Here is a 20,071-nt window from a genome sequence, read left to right as displayed (position 1 = left end):
ATAATTAATATTAATAATAATATAACAATTATAATAGAATAATAATGTATATTATATTACTGCTCCTTTAATGATTATATCCCTTTCTGTGGCATACTTGTTCATCATTACTTTTGTTTTAGCTGTATTCATCTTTTTTTTTAAGGAACATAATATAATATATAAATATATATACACTAAATTATATTAATACTATAATATGATATTTGGCTGGGGAAGGTTCATAGCTACATAATGAAAAAGGAAGCACCACCACCACCTCCACCAAATGTTTGCGGTGCTTGTAATATAGATATGCTAAAGTGGTAGATCCCCCCCCCCTTCAAGTAGAGCAATATCTAAAGATATTTATTTTATTTTTATTTTCTTTAGGGAGATCAAGGTGTAAGAGGATCGGCAGGAGAGAAAGGTGAAAAGGTAGTAATATTTATTCTAATACATATTCCTCTTTCTAATTAAATTAATATTTATATAAATGCAAACACACGTACACAACTGAATATCATCCTAGAAAATGACTTTTAGCCTTACTGTTTGTTATATCATATAGATCTTGATCTAGTCCATATTATTTTCTTAATTTAATGATTTAGCATGATTCTGTAGTGAAACACTCTCTCCCTTCCCCCTTTAATCCAGATAAACTAATTTTCGAACACTAACGGATGAGGTGAGTCCGACAGATGCCAGATTATAAATAATGTTTTTTAATGATAATTTTTGTTATATTCATAAAAAGTTTGTATGTTTTCATTATTTTCCATTTGTTTTGTTTTATCACGAACAAAGTTTTATTTTTAATAATAGAAATATTACATATGTTCATTTATTTTACATAGTATAATAACAAAATATGAAAATAATAACAATATATATCTTTTTTACTAAATGTCACTTTTGCAACAATCATTACAAAAGCATTTTGAAACAGGGTTCATTTGAAATGATTTTCTTACATGTATCACAAAATTTTTTTGGTTTCTGTTTCTTTTTGTCAGACATATATAACATCTTTTTTTGTTTTGTTTTTTTATGGGCAAAATCTTCAATTTTACTAGTAGAACCTCACTGAATCGATGAACAAACTCTGAAATAGTTCTCATTGTTGTTTTATGTAACTCTCGATTTATGTTTTATGTAATATTTGTCTTCATTTTTTGAGTGGCTTGACCAAGTTTTCTGTTTCTGAAGTCAAAAATAATCTTTGTTTTATGTTGTTCGTTTTTATTCCAGTCTGGATATAAGTTGGTGAATAATATATAAGCCACCATAACCATGTGTACAAAAAACACATATGGTCAACTATTACTTAGTTTGTTTACTCGTATATTCATGTACTAGTTGATCTAAAGAATTGATGCCTCCTTTGTTTTAATTATATTGCAAAATAATTTTAAGTTTATTAATTTTTTCATTATTGATATTTGTGAATGATGCATATTAGAGAGAAAAATCACAGATTTGTTTTGTTTTTGTATGTACAATGCTAAGGCACATTTTTTCATGAAACTGAATAAAAAAGAATTTTCAGCCCTGAATCAATTGGGTAAAAATTTTTGAGGAATGAATCTTTTGTTCTTCCTTACACCTCTGACAACTGTCAAGCCCTTGGATAATAATTGATAAGCTAGATCTAAATCTGTGAATGGTGCAAATTTATCTTTCCTTTTTCATTCCCTCCTAGCTATTTTGTCATCTAATCTTAAAAATCTTGTCAATGTTTTTAACCTATGGTTGCTCTAAATATTGGTAGACATTTTGGACTCCATAAAATTTTGTTTTAGAAGTCTTACAGTATGAGAAGTTACAAATATGCATATATTTCAATATTGTCACTTTTTCCATTTTATATTGGGATCTTTTTTATCATGTTTTGCTTCCATATTACCAAATTTGATAATGTCACTGATGATGTGATTGCTTAAAAGTTAAAAAAAAAAAAAGCGCCTATAGGATCTTCCAAAAATTTTTCCAGAGGTAGAATTATTTTACTGATGAGTCCTTTAACGATGTTATATGTCAGATTTCGACTGAAAGACTGAAGAAAGCTAGACCATTCTGTTCCAACCCTTCTAATCATTTTATTTAAATCCAACTGCTCGATATCCAGTTCATCTTGATGCATAATGTTGCTTACTTCAGATGCAGTAGAACAATGGTGAGATTCAGATAGATCTATAACATCTTCTGGCTTCTCTAGAATATTGGCATTGTTTTCATTATCTTCATATTCAATATCAGATAAATCCAGTTGTTTTTTAGTTTTCGGTTTTAAGGAGCATTAGCAACTAAGGCCATATTGCTCCGGGATATGCAGTGGTCATTCCCTGACCTTTCCGCATCCTCCGTATTTGGTGATCACGGGCTCGAACCCCGATCTAATCAAGAAGCGTGTGCTATGCACTGCTGCTCCTACCCACCTGGCTACAGAGGTGCCTAAATTATCTGTTGCCCCCTGCTATTCTTTTTCTGTTATCAGTCTCTGTCTGTCTTTAATTTTTTGTAATAATAAAAATATAATAATATGATAACAATAATATTATAATAATAATAACAACTAGTGGGCTTCGTCCCTGCTATCCTTGCTCGCCAACCCCCATGCATGCTTTTCTATGTAAAATATAGAGGTATGACGGAGTAAGTCAAATGTTTTCTACATAAAAGACACACCTGTCCAAACGCACTGATTGATATCAAATCAGGAAATGACCTATGTAATTATTTACCTGTGCATTAGAGGTGATGTAATTGCCCTGCTCACTTGTACCATGTGACCTGCAACCCTCTTCTCCCATTGGCTACCCCACCAACACTATGTGACATTCTCAAAGTGGAATAAATATCACTATATAATTATTTACCTGCGTTTACATATATATCACTTAGGAAAAGTCCTTTTGCTTCAGTTTCCATAATGCATGAGGAATATTGTTGCATCTGAAAGAACAGGATATTGTTGCATCTGAAAGAAAATATTTAACTAATAGATTTACAAACTATACAAATATTTAAAATATTCACAAAATACTAAACAATTTACAAATATACAAACTATATCAGGATGATGGGTCCCTTCATCAGCTGACATTAATATACAAAAAACATTACAATGGAATGATGCCAGGCGAGGTCATGACTGAAGCATGTGCATGAGGTTGGTGAATGTTATGGAGGCAGTTGTCTTGCAATGCAACGAACGTTGGCATGCATCCCACATACGTGCTCTGAATTGTCAACAGCAACTGTCTGATTCTGCCCAGTAACCCATTTGTGTTTCTTCCATTTAGCATTACCAACCTTGTGCACATGCTTCACTGTCTAATACATGACCACTCCCGGCATCATTTGATGTTCTATTGTAATGTTTTTTGCATATTAATGTCAGCTGATGAAGGAACCTATCGTCCTGATATAAGGTATGATTGTAAATAGTTTAGTATTTTGTAAATATTTTAGTTTTTTGTAAATATTTTTATAGTTTTGTTATTATTTGTATAATAATAACATTATTGTTTGTTGTTTTCATCTGTTCAGTCGCAGCCGACTTTCAGAGACTTTGTGCGAGCTGCCTCCATGCTGTCTGGTCTTCAACAGCTTCTTCAAGTCCTTCATGTTCATGCCAGTGTTGCTCTTGATGGTGTCAAGCCAACGTGTGCTTTGCTGACCTCTTCTTGTTCCACTGACCTTTCCTAGCATTATCGATTTTTCCAATAAATTGGATCACATTACCTGACTGAAATACGTCAATTGTAGCTTGATCTTCACTTCCTGTGATGTTTCTAAGATTCTTCAGTTCATTCATAAAATTTTCTGGTGAAAAATACTGAAGTAGGTCACCATGAGTTTCTCCAGCGGGGGCATTATTATGTGGCCATATAGGCCTTTACTAATTAAAAATCAAAGTCTTTAAAAAAGCTATATCTTTTCCAATAAGGTGATGTTTTGTCACAAAATTAGATACAACTAATCAATGTGACAAACCCCTCCACCTAATTAAAGTTCCCAGCATTCATAGCTTGTAGAATTTAAAAAGCAGCTCTTCAAACTTTCAAATACCAGTGCTATGCTTAAGCATAGACAGCTGGAATTGACAGTTAGAACAAAGAATGCTCTAATGGCCAAAACAGAATTATCATAAATTTAGCATAAATATTACCTTTCCATGATTATAAATAGTCTAATCAGATGAAGCTTATCACACTATATTGAATTACACAAAAGAATTTAAAATAAACACCTTAAAACCATATGTATAAACTATTTAGCACTGACCTTTGAGAGCACGTATAAATGTAGTCATCACAGCTTACCGCCGTTGTTGGCCACATAAATAATTACATGGCCAACAAAATGACCAATGTAATTATTTACCTGTCATTTGTAGTGACGTAATTGCTCCACCCTCTTCTCCCATTGGCTTGAATAAATATCACTAGGAGGAAAACTTTTTTAACACGTTGACTGCTAAGCTAGTTTAAGGAAAAAAAAATCCCCCAAGGCCAAAAAATATTTAGTAAATAATTTGATTAGTAATTCTAAAATAAATATTGTAATGTCAGTGTTAAGCCATTTTTTCGCTTAAAATATCAAGAAAGAGGTTTTTTTTTTGTGTCGCATATATGTGGCCGACGTGACCTGGTAGGTTACTTTATTTCTTGACAAGCCGTGTCAGCCACATAATGTGTGACACTATTACAGCATACATGTGAAGGTCGTTTGTGATTAGTTTATTGCATGCATGGCACGCAATGCAATAAAACTAATCGCGATAAAATAAACTCTCAAACATCACAATGTCAGTATTGTTAGATATTTTGTGAAAACAAGTTCGTTAGCGCATTGTATTATCCCCATTATTATTGTGTTTGTGTTTCTCCATAAGTTTGTACAAGTGTGTTGTAAAAAAAAAAAAAAAAAAATCTAAAAAGCAATGGCTAAAAGAAAATTACTGAAAGAAGAGGAACTAAGAGAAATTGCTGAAAATCTTAGTAGTAGTTCTGAAGATGAAAAAGAAGATTTCAGCTCTGATGATTCGGTAAAAGATCCTGACTGGGATATTTCTTCAAATGAAGGAGTTACTGAAATACCGGAAAATATTGAAGAAGTGCTTCAAGACTGGATTGCAAAAGAAAACACTGATGAGCAATTTGAAAAGACCAAAGAACCTGAGATTGAAGCGACTGAAACAAATGAAGCTATTGAATGGACTGAATAGGAAGGACACCAAAAAAGATTTGATTTTACAGGCAAATTGGAACTGCAAATAGATGTATCAAGAAACATTACTCATCTTGAGGCATTTTCATTATTTTTTGATGAAGTAATAAATCTTATTGTAACAGAAACAAACAGATATGCTGAACAGAAAATTCAGAGTACCCGAGCTTTGCAGCAGAGTCATCTAAAAAAGTGGGTTTCAACAATTGCTGATGAGATGAGAAAGTTTTACGGGCTTCTTATGTGGATGCGACTAGTAAGGTTGGGCAGTATTGCGTCTTACTGTTCAACCAAACTTATCTATAAGAATAACTTAGTAACAAAAATTATGTCTTGCAACAGATTTGAATTGTTGTGCCTCATTCACTTTTCAGACAGTAAAACCACTATTCCAGGGGACAGGCTCAGTAAGATACAACACTTGATAGATGTTTTGCAGCTGAAATATCAGAAAACATTTTTCCCCTGTGAAGATTTCGTCATTGACGAAACTCTTATTCCTTGGAGGGACAGACTGATATTCCAACAGTATATACCAAATAAAGCACACAGGTACGGAATCAAGCTGTTCAAGTTATGTTCCACTGAAGGATATACCTGTTCAAGCAAGATCTATTCAGGTAAATCTGAAAATTATATAAAATCTGCAGGTTTAACTGCAAAGGGTTATTGCAAGGACTTCTAAATGAAGGTCGTGTCTTGTACATAGACAATTTTTATACAGCTACCATCTAGCATTATCGTTTCTTCATCAAAAAACTCATGTTGGTACATTACGAGCGAATAAAAAATTTATGCCCAAAGAAGCCATGTACTCAATGCTAAATAAAGGGGAGATGATCATCAAGGAAGAAAAAAATGTAATTATTGTTCTAAAGTGGTGAGATGCTTGAGATGTGAGACTACTAACAACAAAGCATCCCAAGAAATGGTTGATGGACCCTCCACCAGTCTTTACTGGTGGAGGGTCCATCAACCATTTCTTGGGATGCTTGCAGGCATTGATCTGTCAGATCAAATGGGTTTGTATGCCACAACGCTAAGAAAGGGGGTAAAGTGGTACCGGAAATTAGCGATAGAATATATACTTGGAATATCAGTTGTCAATGCGTACACGGTATACAAGAGTACCATGCAAAAACAAATAAAAATAAGAAACTTTCAGGAAGAGGTAGTTACGGATTTGCTAAATATAGAATGGAAGAAGAAACGTGAAAAGCCAAAATATGGTAACATTCATTACTAATGACAAAATTTGATGCAGACAACAATAAAGTTAGAAGGATGTACATTTTTTGTTACGCAAAATTGAAAGTCGGAAGGAAGATCAGTTGCTAGCAGAAAGGGGAAAAGAGTTTCTGAAATACCGGAAACCATAAATCTTCATAATTTTGTAATTATAAAATTAGTAATAATAAAGAATTTTTAAATAATGACCAGTTACTTGCTTTTTTTTCTCATAGCGGCATGCAAATTTTATCACATGTATCACCGGAGGCCACACTTTTCAAAAAGAATGTAAATTTCCAACAAAAGTCACACTTTTCAAAAAGAATGTAAATTTCCAACAAAAGTCACACTTTTCAAAAAGAATGTAAATTTCCAACAAAAGTCACACTTTTCAAAAAGAATGTAAATTTCCAACAATCGTCAGCACTATACAGCTGATGCAGCTCCCATTGAAACAGTGGGTGTCTGCAATATATGTTTGAAGCAGCGCCTGAAAAACATAATGGTGTTGGACATATGCGGCCGACATGGCAGTCAACGTGTTAATAATAGTAATAATAATAATAATAATGATAGACTACATACCTAGTGGCTGGAATGATTCCCGGATATTCAGGTCACTGAACAGCGAATAGCGGACCAGAGAAGGACCAGCGTCACGAAGAACCTGATAGTTCCTGCAATCTTGGAAAAAATCAAGCAGGACTACAAAGGTTAAAGAATACGGAACCACAGGAGGAAGAACATACCACCACCGAACCAGAGGAGGGAGAGCAAGAAGAAATACCACCCCCAGCAGCTGAAGTGGAAAGAGATGAGGTCATGATATCCAGAATAGAGGATGAGTGGAAGAAGGCCCTAACAGAATTCGAAGGAATGGACCCCACAAAGACTCACATGATACCGAAGCAGAGGCCAAATAGAACCTTGTGGAGAGTTGCAGACCACCTGAATCGGCATATAATACCGCATTACCTCGACAGCAATGGTGCAACACTGGAGGCCATCCACACAGCCGTGTATTGTGCTGCGGTAGTAGCCACGAGGATTAACGGGATAGAAGCGAGAGACCAGCAGCAGAAGAACCGAAAACAGAAGGAACCACCAGCTTAGGAAAGAAGACATCAGCAGAAGATAGAAGAATTAAGAGTCAGATAGGCCAATTGACCCAGTACCAATGGGGCAATACGAGTAAGAAATTAATTGGAAAAGTGAAGAGAATCCTCAAGAAAGACAGCGTTCACAACAAACATGAGACAAAAAATCAGAGAATAGGAGAGTACTTGGACACATTGAAGCAGAACCTCCTTGCACTCAGCAAGAAACTACGGCGATACAAAGAGAGCTCCCAGAGGAAAATAAACAACCGAATCTTCAATGAGGACCAAAGAGGCTTCTACAGGAATTTCAGAAAAGATGGGAAAGAAGGGAATGGACCACCCGAGAAGAAGACGATTGAGGAGTTCTGGGGAAACATGTGGAGCAGGGAAGTAAGACATAACAGCCGAGCGCCCTGGATAGAACTAGAACGCAAGAAAATCAAGGACCTACAAGAAATGAAAGGGTGGGAGATTCGGGAAGAAGTAAAACGGATGATCAAGAACTCTCACAACTGGCAAACTCCAGGAATAGATAATGTCCACAACTACTGGTACAAGAAGCTCACTTGCACACACACACAAGCACCTGGCAGAGCAGTTCACCCGAATGATAAAGCACCAAGAGACAATCCCGAAGTTTCTCACTCAAGGAATCACATATCTGAAGCCTAAAGATGAAGATACAAGAAACCCGGCAAAATATAGGCCAGTCACCTGCCTCCCAACAATGTACAAGATCCTGACCAGCTGCATAACCAGGAAGATATCAGACCACTTGGAGAGCCAGAACATAATGGCCGAACAGCAGAAAGGATGCAAGTGGCTGAGCAAAGGATACAAGAAGCAATTAACCATAGATGCCGCAGTTATGGAGCAAGTCTACAAGAAGCGCCGCAACGTGTACACATCCTACATCGATTACCGTAAGGCCTTTGACTCCGTGCCTCATAGCTGGCTAATAGAGGCGCTGAAGATCTACAAAGTCAATCCAATAGAGAAAACTTCCTAGGAGAAACGATGGCAAAATGGAGTACCACCATTAAGGTCGAAAACATCACAACCAGACCAATCCCCATCAAGAGAGGAATCTTTCAGGGAGATGTCCTGAGCCCATTGTGGTTCTGTCTAGCACTTAACCCGCTATCCACCATGCTGAAAAGTAGCAAGTACGGATATAACCTCAAGGAAGGAAGGAAGAACCTGTACACCCTCACCCACCTGATGTACATAGATGACATCAAGCTCTACGTGGGAACCGAGAAGCACCTCCAGCAACTACTCCAGATCACCGAAGAATTCAGCAATGATATTAGGATGGAATTTGGTCTAGACAAATGCAAGACCCACGGATTGCACCAGGGAAAAGTAGTCAACCGGAACTACCAGCTGCAGACTGGTAAAGTGATTGAAGCCATGGCAGAGGGAGGGGCCTACAAATACTTGGGGATGATGCAGGCTCAGCAGTTACAGCACAAGAAAATTAAGGCCTGCCTGACGGAAAAATACCATCAGAGGCTAAGAAACCTGCTGAAAGCAAAATTGAATGGAGGGAACACAGTTAAAGCCATAAACACCTATGCAGCTCCAGTACTAACATACTCCTTTGGAGTCATAGATTGGACTAACACCGAGCTGGAGGATATCACGAGAAAGACGTGGACAGACGATGATGACCAAGAGCTGCCAACACCACCTGAGATCTGCCGTGGAGAGACTGACAGTTGCCTGGGAAGAAGGAGGAAGGGGCCTGAGAGACCTCATTGAGCAACAGAAGACAGCGATAGTTAACCTGAAGGATTACTTCCAGAAATACACAGCAGCACTCCACCAGGCCATAAGGAAGATAGCCAAGCGGTATACCCCACTCAGCCTAAACGAGGAGTCCCTTCCCCAACCAGGAGGTACAAACAAAGCTAGAAAGATGGGCAGAGAAGACACTCCATGGCAGACACTACAATTATCTCCACCAAGATCACATAGATAAAACTACTTCCAATGCATGGCTCACGAACGAGACGCTCTTCCCTGAGAGTGAAGAATTCATGCTCACCATCCAAGACCAGGTAATGAACACCAAAAATTATAGAAAATACATCGCCAAGGAGCCCAGAGTGTCTGATGATACATGTCGACAATGCCACCTGGCCTCAGAAACGATCTAACACATCACCGCAGGATGCAAGGTAATCACCCAGACTGAGTACACTCACAGGTAGCAAGGATAGTACATCAGAAGCTAGCGAGGAAATACCAGTTGACCAAAGAAAGTGTACCATACTACAAGTAAGAACCACAGACTGTACTAGAGACCCCAACCCACAACTGTACTGGGACCGCGCCATAATAACAGATAGGACAATCCCGCACAACAGACCGGACATAACCCTTGTGGACAAGAAGGAAAAGACTACCTGTCTGATTGACATAGCGGTACCCAACACTGGCAACCTGCAGAAAACCCATGGGGGAAAAAATCAGGAAGTACACGAACCTAAGACAGGAGATCAAAGAGATGTGGCATATGGAACAAGTAACGACCATCCCGATCATCACGTCAACCACAGGTATGGTGCCAAAGACCCTAAATAACAGCCTAGCAGCAATAGGTATCCCAGCGAACACCTACAAGGAACTCCAGAAAGTTGCAATCCTGAACACCTGTAGGATAGTCAGAGAGTTCCTCGACCAACAGTAACACCAGACATAACAACAACCACCCTGTGTACTTGGTAGCAATACCCGTCACGAGGTGGAACCCCCAATCAGGGAGAAATAATATAAGGATAATAATAATAATATAATCATTAACGTATCAATTTAAATCAAAAAGGACTATGAACCCCAATAAGTCCTATTATTATAATAATCTTAAATTATAGGAGAAACTCTATACGTTTTTAGTAGGACTGTTAATCTCTCAACACTCAATCGCAAATGATTATAATATGAACCTACTCCCTGTGCATAGTCATAAATAAATCAAATTAAAATAGCTATTAATTAAAATAATTATGCCTTCAACTCTCATGTCATGTCAAGCGAATCGGAAAGAATTACGGAAAGACGGTGGCCACCAACTTCCAAAAACCAACCAACATCACATGCCTCCATGAGAACTGAAAAACAATTGTCGCAAAAACCTAAAAATGATGAAACAAATAAATATCCATTAATTCACACATAAATTAAACTTTAAAACCATTTTATAGCTTCTTTAAGAGACTACCTTATTCGGTTTGTTACCATGTTCACAAGAAGTACAAAAGTGATTTGCGAATGATATCCCCCCCCTGTTTTATATAAAATTAACGACATCTAACAACTTAATTTTATATAAAACAGGGGGGGGGGGATATCATTCGCGAATCACTTTTGTACTTCTTGTGAACACGGTAACAAACCGAATAAGGTAGTCTCTTAAAAGAAGTTATAAAATGGTTTTAAAGTTTAATTTATGTGTGAATTAATGGATATTTATTTGTTTCATCATTTTTAGGTTTTTGCGACAATTGTTTTTCAGTTCTCATGGAGGCATGTGATGTTGGTTGGTTTTTGGAGGTTGGTGGCTGCTGTCTTTCCGTAATTCTTTCCGATTTGCTTGACGTGATATATGAGAGTTGAAGGCATGATTATTTTAATTAAAACTATTTTAATTTGATTTATTTATGACTGGGGGGGTTCATATTATAATCATTTGCAATTGAGTGTTGAGAGATTAACAGCCTACTAAAAAGGTATGAGGTTTTCTCCTATAATTTAAGATCACTAATGTATCATATTATAATCATTAATGATTATAATATAATAATTAATGATTAATATAATCATTAATTATCATATTATAATCAAATTTTTATACACAACAATTATATTTACATGACTTATACCCATAAAAACACAAAAATGCCTGTGAATCTCAAACAGATCTCACTATCATTCTCACTCGCAACAAATAATATAAGAATGAGAACCTAGAGGCAGTATTATTAACGAATTTTATTTATCAAATACTACCTAAGTGTGTTTATCAACAAACAGAATTAATTCTTTGTGCATTTGCGGTCAAAGAATTACCGACATCATATATACAAATCACTTTGCTTACAAAAACCTTGCCGATATGTCCAGTAGACACACTTAGTGTTAGTGCTTTAAAAATATAAATAGTCTATTTCATTTAATTTTTGTAAATATAATGGAAATATATATAAATACAATAGTTACAAACTGCTGAAAGATTACGCAAAGGCTCATGAGGAAAAAATTTTATTCTCTGAAGTGTCTGAGAGACATGTTTATCTGGACAAGGGTTAAACTAAATTTTCACATCCCATACCATGTAACTAATAGTTTCTTCCAAAAAATTTTGGCCTAAAATACATCACATCCAAAAAAAATTCAAAGTCTGAGAATCAACCAGCATAGTGATGTTGACTGTGGAGTTGCTCTTCACTTTGAATTTTTGAAAAGAGGGGCAAGATTACAGGCAATTCAGTGTAGTATATTGATACGTTTGATATGCTCAAAAGAAAAAAGAATCAGATTGTTAAATACTGTACAAAATGTGAGTAAGGTGGAATGTGTTTAGAAAAATGATATATCAATTTAAAGATGATTTTTTTTTATGTATGGGTGCATGGGTGCATTTTTTCCCCTTCATGATTCATCTCTATTCCTTCAAAATTATGCAGTAAGAGGCATTACTTTTCAGCTTACCTTTCAGCTAAATAGTACCTACATTGTACTATTTAGAAAATATTTATAAGTTATGTTAATGTTGTTACTAATCATGCCATTATTACTGTATTTCTTCGATTCTAAGACGCACTTTTTTTCCCCCCCCCCCCTATAAACTGGGGTGCGTCTTAGAATTGATGCTGTCTTACAATTGCAGTTTTTTTTTTGAATTTTCACGCGTTTCACAGCACCACGTGTTTCGTTTTTACATGGAAATCCCGCCTCCAAGTTTTACCATTATCGCATTCTCCAATTCCATCGGAGAATAAAGAGGCATCGGTGATTATATGTGCTTTTGAAATGTGAAGCCACCGTTATTTCATTATAGTGGAGCTCACTCAGCGAAAACTAGGAAGTTTTGTTGGTATCTTCAAAAGTACGTAAGAAGTGGATTTACGTATTTCTTTAATTTTTTTCCCTTACTGCACATTAAAATGTCAAAAAGATTGCATTACGAAGGCGCATTGAAACGAAAAGTTATTGTGTATGCAAAAGAACATGGAAATAGAGCTGTGGGTCGACATTTTGACATTAGTGAAGTAAATGTTCGTCATTGGAAAAATGATCGCAATTCATATTTTCATGCAAAGCAACAACCACCACAAGTCACAAGATTTCCACAAGTCAATGAAGCTGTGATACATTTTGTAATGGAGACACACCAAAAGGATTACCCATCACTCGACAAGCCATGCAATTGAAAGCTGGAGAAATTGCCATGTCCCTCAGAATAGAGAAAATAATTTTTAAAGGCAGTCAAGGCTGGTGCGACAGACTCATGCATTGTAGTGGATTATCGTTAAGGCGCCAAACATCTATGTGTCAAAAAATTCCTGCAGACTTTCAACAGAAGCTGATTAACTTTCAGCAACAGGTGATGAAATTAAGGAAAAAAAGAAACTATGAGTTTAGTCAAATTGGAAATGCTGATGAAACCCCAGTCTTCTTCGACATGCCTTGAAATTACACAGTCAATGCTAAAGATGCTAAAGAAATCAAGATTATAAGAATGGGCTACGAAAAGTAGTGTATTACTGTGATTTCGACCATCAGCGGTGATGCTATGCATCACCGCTGATGGTCGAAAGTGGCCACCATATTTAATTTTAAATAGAAAAACCATACTGAAGAATGAAATTTCCCCCAAAGATATTATTGTGCGTGCACAAAAAAATGGAAGGATGTTGGCAGAGCTTATGGAAGACTGGCTAAACATTGTGTGGAATAGACATCCTGGAAGTCTTTGTAACTCACCTAGCATGCTAGTACTTGATGCATTTTGCAGACATTTGTCCGAACGTGTCAAAAATAAAATTGTGCAAAAATGTGGTGACTTGGTTGTGATTCCTGGTGGCATGACTAGCCAACTGCAGCCATTCGACGTTTCAGTCAACAAACCATTTAAGGATTACTTGAGTTGGCGCCTCCGTAGCTAGGTGGGCTGGAGCAGCAGTGCATAGCACACGCTTCTTGATTAGACCGGGGTTCGAGCCAGTGACCACCAAATATGGAGGATGCGGAAAGGTCAGGGAATGACCACCGCATATCCCTGGAGCAACTGACAACCTTCCACTGACACCTTCTGTAAAAATTAAGAAAGTGCCGGCATCAAAATTGGCAGAATGGGTATCATTCAACAGCTTGGAAGCTGATCCCAGAAAGAATAGTAAAGCACTCATTTAAAAAATGTTGCATCACCAACACTCTCGATGTCTCAGAAGATGATATATTATGGAATAATGAAGATAACGATGGCTCAGAAGAATCTGACCCTGAATGTGAAGTAGACTCTGATATTGATTCAGATGCAGATATTGATGGCTCAGAAGATTCAGAAGGAAGTGATGAATAATATACCTACTGAAAATGCCGGTACTATTGTTGTTAGTAAATTGAATTCTATTATAATAAAAATATTTGTTAGATTTATTTTAGCGTTTTATTTTATTTATTTATTTTTTCTTAGAATCAAAGCTTTTTTCTGAAATTAAAGTACTGAAATTAAAGTGCATCTTACAATCGAAGAAATACGGTATTTTCAATAAGAGCTCTACTACAATTCTTCAAAAATAGATATCTTTAAAACTTATTATTCATATATTTCAAGATTTTAAGTATTATTTGTTTCTCCTTAATGTATATATATACATTTAGTTGGTTAATTATGATGGTACCTTTTATCTTTACCAGCTCATTAACATAATACATTGTTAGATTATTATTATGATTATTTATCTGTAGTAAAGTATCCTATTATTGATTTCTGAGATCAATTTCATCAGCTTCACCTATTTTAAAAATTTACATGACACTAATTTATTTTGCTCATATAAATTTGAAAAGAAAAGGAAAGCAGATTATATTAATTTACACTTTGTGTTTAAGGGTTCTAGAGGACCTGAGGGTCAAAAAGGTGATTATGGACCTAAAGGTGATATTGGACCTACTGGACTTGATGGAAGTGCTGGACTAGAAGGACCCGAAGGACCTAAGGTATTTCGATAACTATATTTTGTATAACTTATTTTAACTGTCTTGTCCTTGGAAAGTATATTTAATATATATTTTTAAGCATATATTATAAGAAGTAAAGATGGTTTAAATGTAACAGAAATATAAGCCTACCTACTTCTTTTTTTTTTTTTTGTTAGTTGTTGGCGCATCGGTTTCTGTGGCCATATTGCACCTCCCAAAGCTTTTTTGCATTTTATAGTCTGATCCAAGCCCGAGGCGTTATTCCAACCCAGGACCTTTGGGTTGCCAGGCAGGCACTTTACCCACCCGTCTAGCCTGGTCAGCTACCTACTTCTATGAGTCACCCATAAAATTTAGGAGAATCAACTTCTTTTAGAGTTTTACAGATAGCTTTACTTTTCTTACAAATTTCAGTTCATTTTTGTGTTTGATTTTCAAATATTCCCATTGTATATGTTTTTTACAGACCCACTGAATGATGAAGTCATGTTATCAGTTCATCCAATCCTACAAAGTTGTAGGATAGATTGTGTGGAAGTTTGCCTTTAGCCAGCGGGTTGTTGATTGTTGGAACAAAATTCCATCTGTCTTTGTAGAAGTTGATAGCTTTAGCATTAGCATTAGTAGAGGCATTTGATGCAAGAAAGCAAGCTTATGCAGCATCAGCCAAAAAAATAAATAAATAAATAAATAAATAAAAAATAACCACTTCCACTTCACCCCTCTGTTCGTTCGAAATACCTGTCCAGCTGAGCCTTAAACTTATTTAGGCTATCAACTTTCACGACAAGGGATGGAAGTCTATTCCACCAACCAACCACCCGCTGGCTAAAGGCAAATTTCCTCATGTCTATCCTACATCTGTCTTTTCTCAATTTGAATTTATGCCCTCTCAGGTGATTATTCTGAGCAAGAGGAAGAATCCCATCAGCATTGAGCATGCTAAAACCATTCAAGGCTTTATACACCTCTATCAGATTACCTCGCTGGTGCCTAGTCTCCAGACACTGTAATTTGCAAAACTTAAGCCTTTCTTCGTAAGAGCACCCCTTTGTTCCATTCAGTAATTCCATTCACATCCTTCTTGAAATGAGGCCTCCAGACCTGTATACAGTACTCTAGGTGTGGTCTGACCATTGCCTTATACAAGGGAATAATCACCTCCTTATCCCTGCTAGAAAAATTCCTATATATCATCGACAATACACCATGAGCTACTCTTGCAGCCCATCTGCACTGCTCAGAAAACTTCATATCTGCCTGCACAACCACCCCCAGGTCCCTTTCATTCTCTACCACTGTCAGTGTAGTACCACAGAGTTGATACGTTGTTCTGGGGTTGCTGTTTCCCATATGTAGTACTTTACATTTGTCAATGTTAAACTTCATTTTCCACCTCTCAGCCCATCTGCTCAACCTTTCCAGATCCTGTTGCAGCAGCATAGTGTCAGTAGTGTCCTTGACAACCCTGCCAAAATTCGTATCATCTGCAAACTTGGACATTAAGCTTGATATACCAGATTTATGGCAGAACAGATTCTGCTTAAGCTTAAACAGATTCAAGGCAGAACTAGACAAACATTTGGCATGGGTGAATGAGTGAAGTGAGAAGGGGTGTGTGTGTGTGTGTGTGTGTGTGTGTGTGTGTGTGTGTGTGTGTGTGTGTGTGTGTGTGTGTGTGTGCACTTTTTTTTTTTTTTTTGGCTGATGCTATATAAGCTTGCTTTCTTGCATCATGTGCCCTTGTTAATGCTAATGCAATACACAAGCTGGCTCGGTTTATCTTGTAGAATGTCTGCTAGTACCTGGCATAATAATTACAGTGATTATGCTTTTGTTTTTGTAAATTGTTAGGCTATAGTTGTTATTGTTTATTTATAATGAAAAAACAATGCTGGGCAACAAAAATAAAAATTACTATTTTCAAGTGTTTATAGATGTATGATATTGCTGTACCTTTGTATTTTTACGCAGTAAGAGGGAGAAAGTTTGCACTTTTTGGTATACATTGATGTGGCATTTATGTAGTAGAAGGAAATATATTTTTAATTATATTAAGTATACACAAATTGCTGGCAACATGAAGTTGCAAGCTGATATAGCAAAAAAAAAAAAAAAAGAAAAAAAAACTTGTTTTTTTAGCTGAAAGTGTTTTTTAGCAGATGACTGGTTCAGAGATTCAAATAGTATGCAAGCAGAACTTTAATTTTCAAACTGATTCAATTATTGTCGATCAATTCGGCCCTGGAAAGATTGTGCAAGGCTCAAGGGGTAGAATTTTTTTCAGCCTGGACTGTAGTTGTTAACAGGAGAGATTGCTTCTACAGGGATGGGATACACTTAAATAGAAAGGGTGCAAGAATATTTGCTGATGCTATCGAGGCAGTGTTAGGTGGGTCGGAAAACTGCTAGCTTGGGGGGAGACAAAGACCAATAGATTGACAGTAGCCACTGGCAGAGGTGAAAGAGATTCTTGCACTGCTTCTATTAGAATGAGCAGAAGCCTGAAAAACAAGATGCATGGTATTTCAGAGACTGCTGGGAGCTATTGCGGTACAAGTAAACACATGGGTTGTGTTAGGGTAGCTAAGAATAGAAACAGGTGCAGGTATACTTGCGTGTACACCAATGCTAGGAGTTTAGTAAATACATTTGATGAATTTGAGGTATTGCTCAAAACATCGAAGGCAGATATTGTTGGGATATCAGAGACGTGGTGTCACACAGATATAAGGAATGCAGAACTGCAATTTGGGGAGTACAACGTCTACAGAAAGGATAGACAGGATAGGAAGGGGGGAGGTGTTATGCTATTAGTTAAGAAACACATAAAAACCAAGGAAGTGAAGCCAGTCGACATCGCTGGACAGTGCAGTGTGGAGTCAGTTTGGTGTGACATAAACATTGGGAGATCAAAATTGAGAGTAGGAGTGTGCTATAGGCCTAATGGCTCTGATGAGTATAATAAGGAACTATACAGGGAAATAGAGTGGGCCAGTAAATCAGAGTGTCTTATAATGGGAGATTTTAATTTCCCAGATATTGACTGGAATTTGGGGGCTAGATACTCACACACTAGCAGGGCTTTTGTGGATTTATTGGATGATTGTTTTCTACATCAGCATGTTCGGGAGGCAACTAGAGGGAGTAATACTCTTGATTTGATTATCAGCAGTGATTCTTCATGCATTAAGAATCTGCAGATAAATGAACCACTAGGTGGCAGTGATCACAATGTGCTGAAGTGGGATTTACTCAAAGAGGTAACTACCATTAGGGGTAAAGGGAAGGGTTATTGCTTCCGTAAAGGTGACTACGATGGACTGAGACAGTATTTAAATTCTATACAGTGGGACCAACTGATGATGTTACCAACAGCAAATTCAAAATGGGAAGCATTCAAAGAACTTATCTTGGAAGCTACTAGGCTTTACATACCAACTAAGAAATATTGTTCAAGGTTTAGGCCAAAATGGATGTCAGATGAACTAATGAGGCATATGGCAGAGAAGAAAAATGCATGGGATACATACAAATTAACACATGACACAGAAGCCTATGATAGATACAAGTTGATATGCAACCAAGTTACAAAGGAGGTTAGGCAGGCGAAGGCAGATTACGAGAAATCCTTGGCAAGGGATGCAAAGAAAAACAGCAAAGAGTTCTTTACTTATGTAAACTCTAGAAGGAAAGGGATGAATCAGATTGGTCCACTTGATATTGATGGGTCAAGTGTTGATGATCCTGCTCAGGTAGCTAACAAACTAAATGAATATTTTGCATCGACATTCACACATGAGGAGTTATTCAGCGAGGGGAATGCCAGAGGTGTATTCAACTCTAGCAGTAAGCTACAGAATCTTGAAATAACTGGGAGTAAAGTGGAGGAGAAACTGTTGAAGATAAACACAAGAAAGGCACCCGGGGTGGATGGGATCTATCCAGTTATATTAAAGGAGGCAGCAAAGGAAGTAAGCAAACCCTTAGCCATAATTATGAGAGCTTCCTTGGACTCAGGGGAGGTACCCATAGACTTGAAATGTGCAAATGTGACCCCAATTCACAAAGGAGGATCAAAGGCTGACACAAGTAATTATAGACCTGTGAGCTTAACTTCTGTTCCAGGAAAATTAATGGAGGCACTGGTTAAAGAAGCACTGCAGGATCATTTAGACAAGACTTCAGTTATAGCTCAGACACAGCATGGTTTTGTCAAGGGGAAGTCTTGCCTGACCAACTTGATTGGATACTATGATGCAGTCACAAAAGAACTGAATGCAGGGAATAACTTTGATATTATATACTTGGATCTTAGAAAGGCTTTTGATACTGTTGCACATGGAAGACTGCTACACAAATTGGAGCAGTGTGACATTGGAGGCAAATTGCTGCTATGGATAAAGGGGTGGTTGAGGGGGAGAAGACAGAGAGTGGTAATCAATGGACACTGCTCATCGTGGACTGATGTTATTAGTGGAGTCCCTCAGGGCTCAGTGTTGGGTCCATTATTGTTTTCTGTATTTATAAATGATATTGATGATGGTATATTGGGATTAATGTCCAAGTTTGCAGACGATACAAAGGTTGGCAGGGTTGTCAAGGACACTACTGACACTATGCTGCTGCAACAGGATCTGGAAAGGTTGAGCAGATGGGCTGAGAGGTGGCAAATGAAGTTTAACATTGACAAATGTAAAGTACTACACATGGGAAACAGCAACCCCAGAGCAACGTATCAACTCTGTGGTACAACACTGACAGTGGTAGAGAATGAAAGGGACTTGGGGGTGGTTGTGCAGGCAGATATGAAGTTCTCTGAGCAGTGCAGACGGGCTGCAAGAGTAGCTCATGGAGTATTGTCAATGATATACAGGAATTTTTCCAGCAGGGATAAGGAGGTGATTATTCCATTGTATAAGGCGATGGTCAGGCCACACCTGGAGTACTGTATACAGGTCTGGAGGCCTCATTTCAAGAAGGATGTAGAGCTGCTGGAACGAGTACAGAGAAGGGCAACAAGATTAGTGAATGGAACAAAGGGGTGCTCTTACGAAGAAAGGCTTAAGTTTTGCAAATTACAGTGTCTGGAGACTAGGCACCAGCGAGGTGATCTGATAGAGGTGTATAAAGCCTTGAATGGTTTAAGCATGCTCAATGCTGATGGGATTCTTCCTCTAGCTCAGAATAATCACCTGAGAGGGCATAAATTCAAATTAAGGAAAGACAGATGTAGGATAGACGTGCGGAAATTTGCCTTTAGTCAGCGGGTGGTTGGTTGGTGGAACAGACTTCCATCCCTTGTGGTGGAG

General features: G+C 37.3%; 1 protein-coding gene across 1 annotated transcript in view; it reads left to right on the top strand.

The window, feature by feature from the left end:
* Nucleotides 1-20,071, top strand: part of LOC150083829 (uncharacterized) — a 607,249-nt gene that overhangs the window by 272,609 nt on the left and 314,569 nt on the right. The window contains exons 24-25 of the mRNA XM_090375392.1: nucleotides 373-417; nucleotides 14,670-14,777. Coding sequence (XP_090231518.1) covers nucleotides 373-417; nucleotides 14,670-14,777 — 153 coding nt within the window. The remainder of the gene's footprint in view (nucleotides 1-372; nucleotides 418-14,669; nucleotides 14,778-20,071) is intronic.

The sequence above is a fragment of the Mastigoproctus giganteus genome, chromosome 6, assembly GCF_048544385.1.
Source record: "Mastigoproctus giganteus isolate SK-2022 chromosome 6, ASM4854438v1, whole genome shotgun sequence".
In the NCBI taxonomy this organism is placed as follows: Eukaryota; Metazoa; Arthropoda; class Arachnida; order Uropygi; family Thelyphonidae; genus Mastigoproctus; species Mastigoproctus giganteus.
This window is presented reverse-complemented; position numbering and strand designations above follow the sequence as displayed.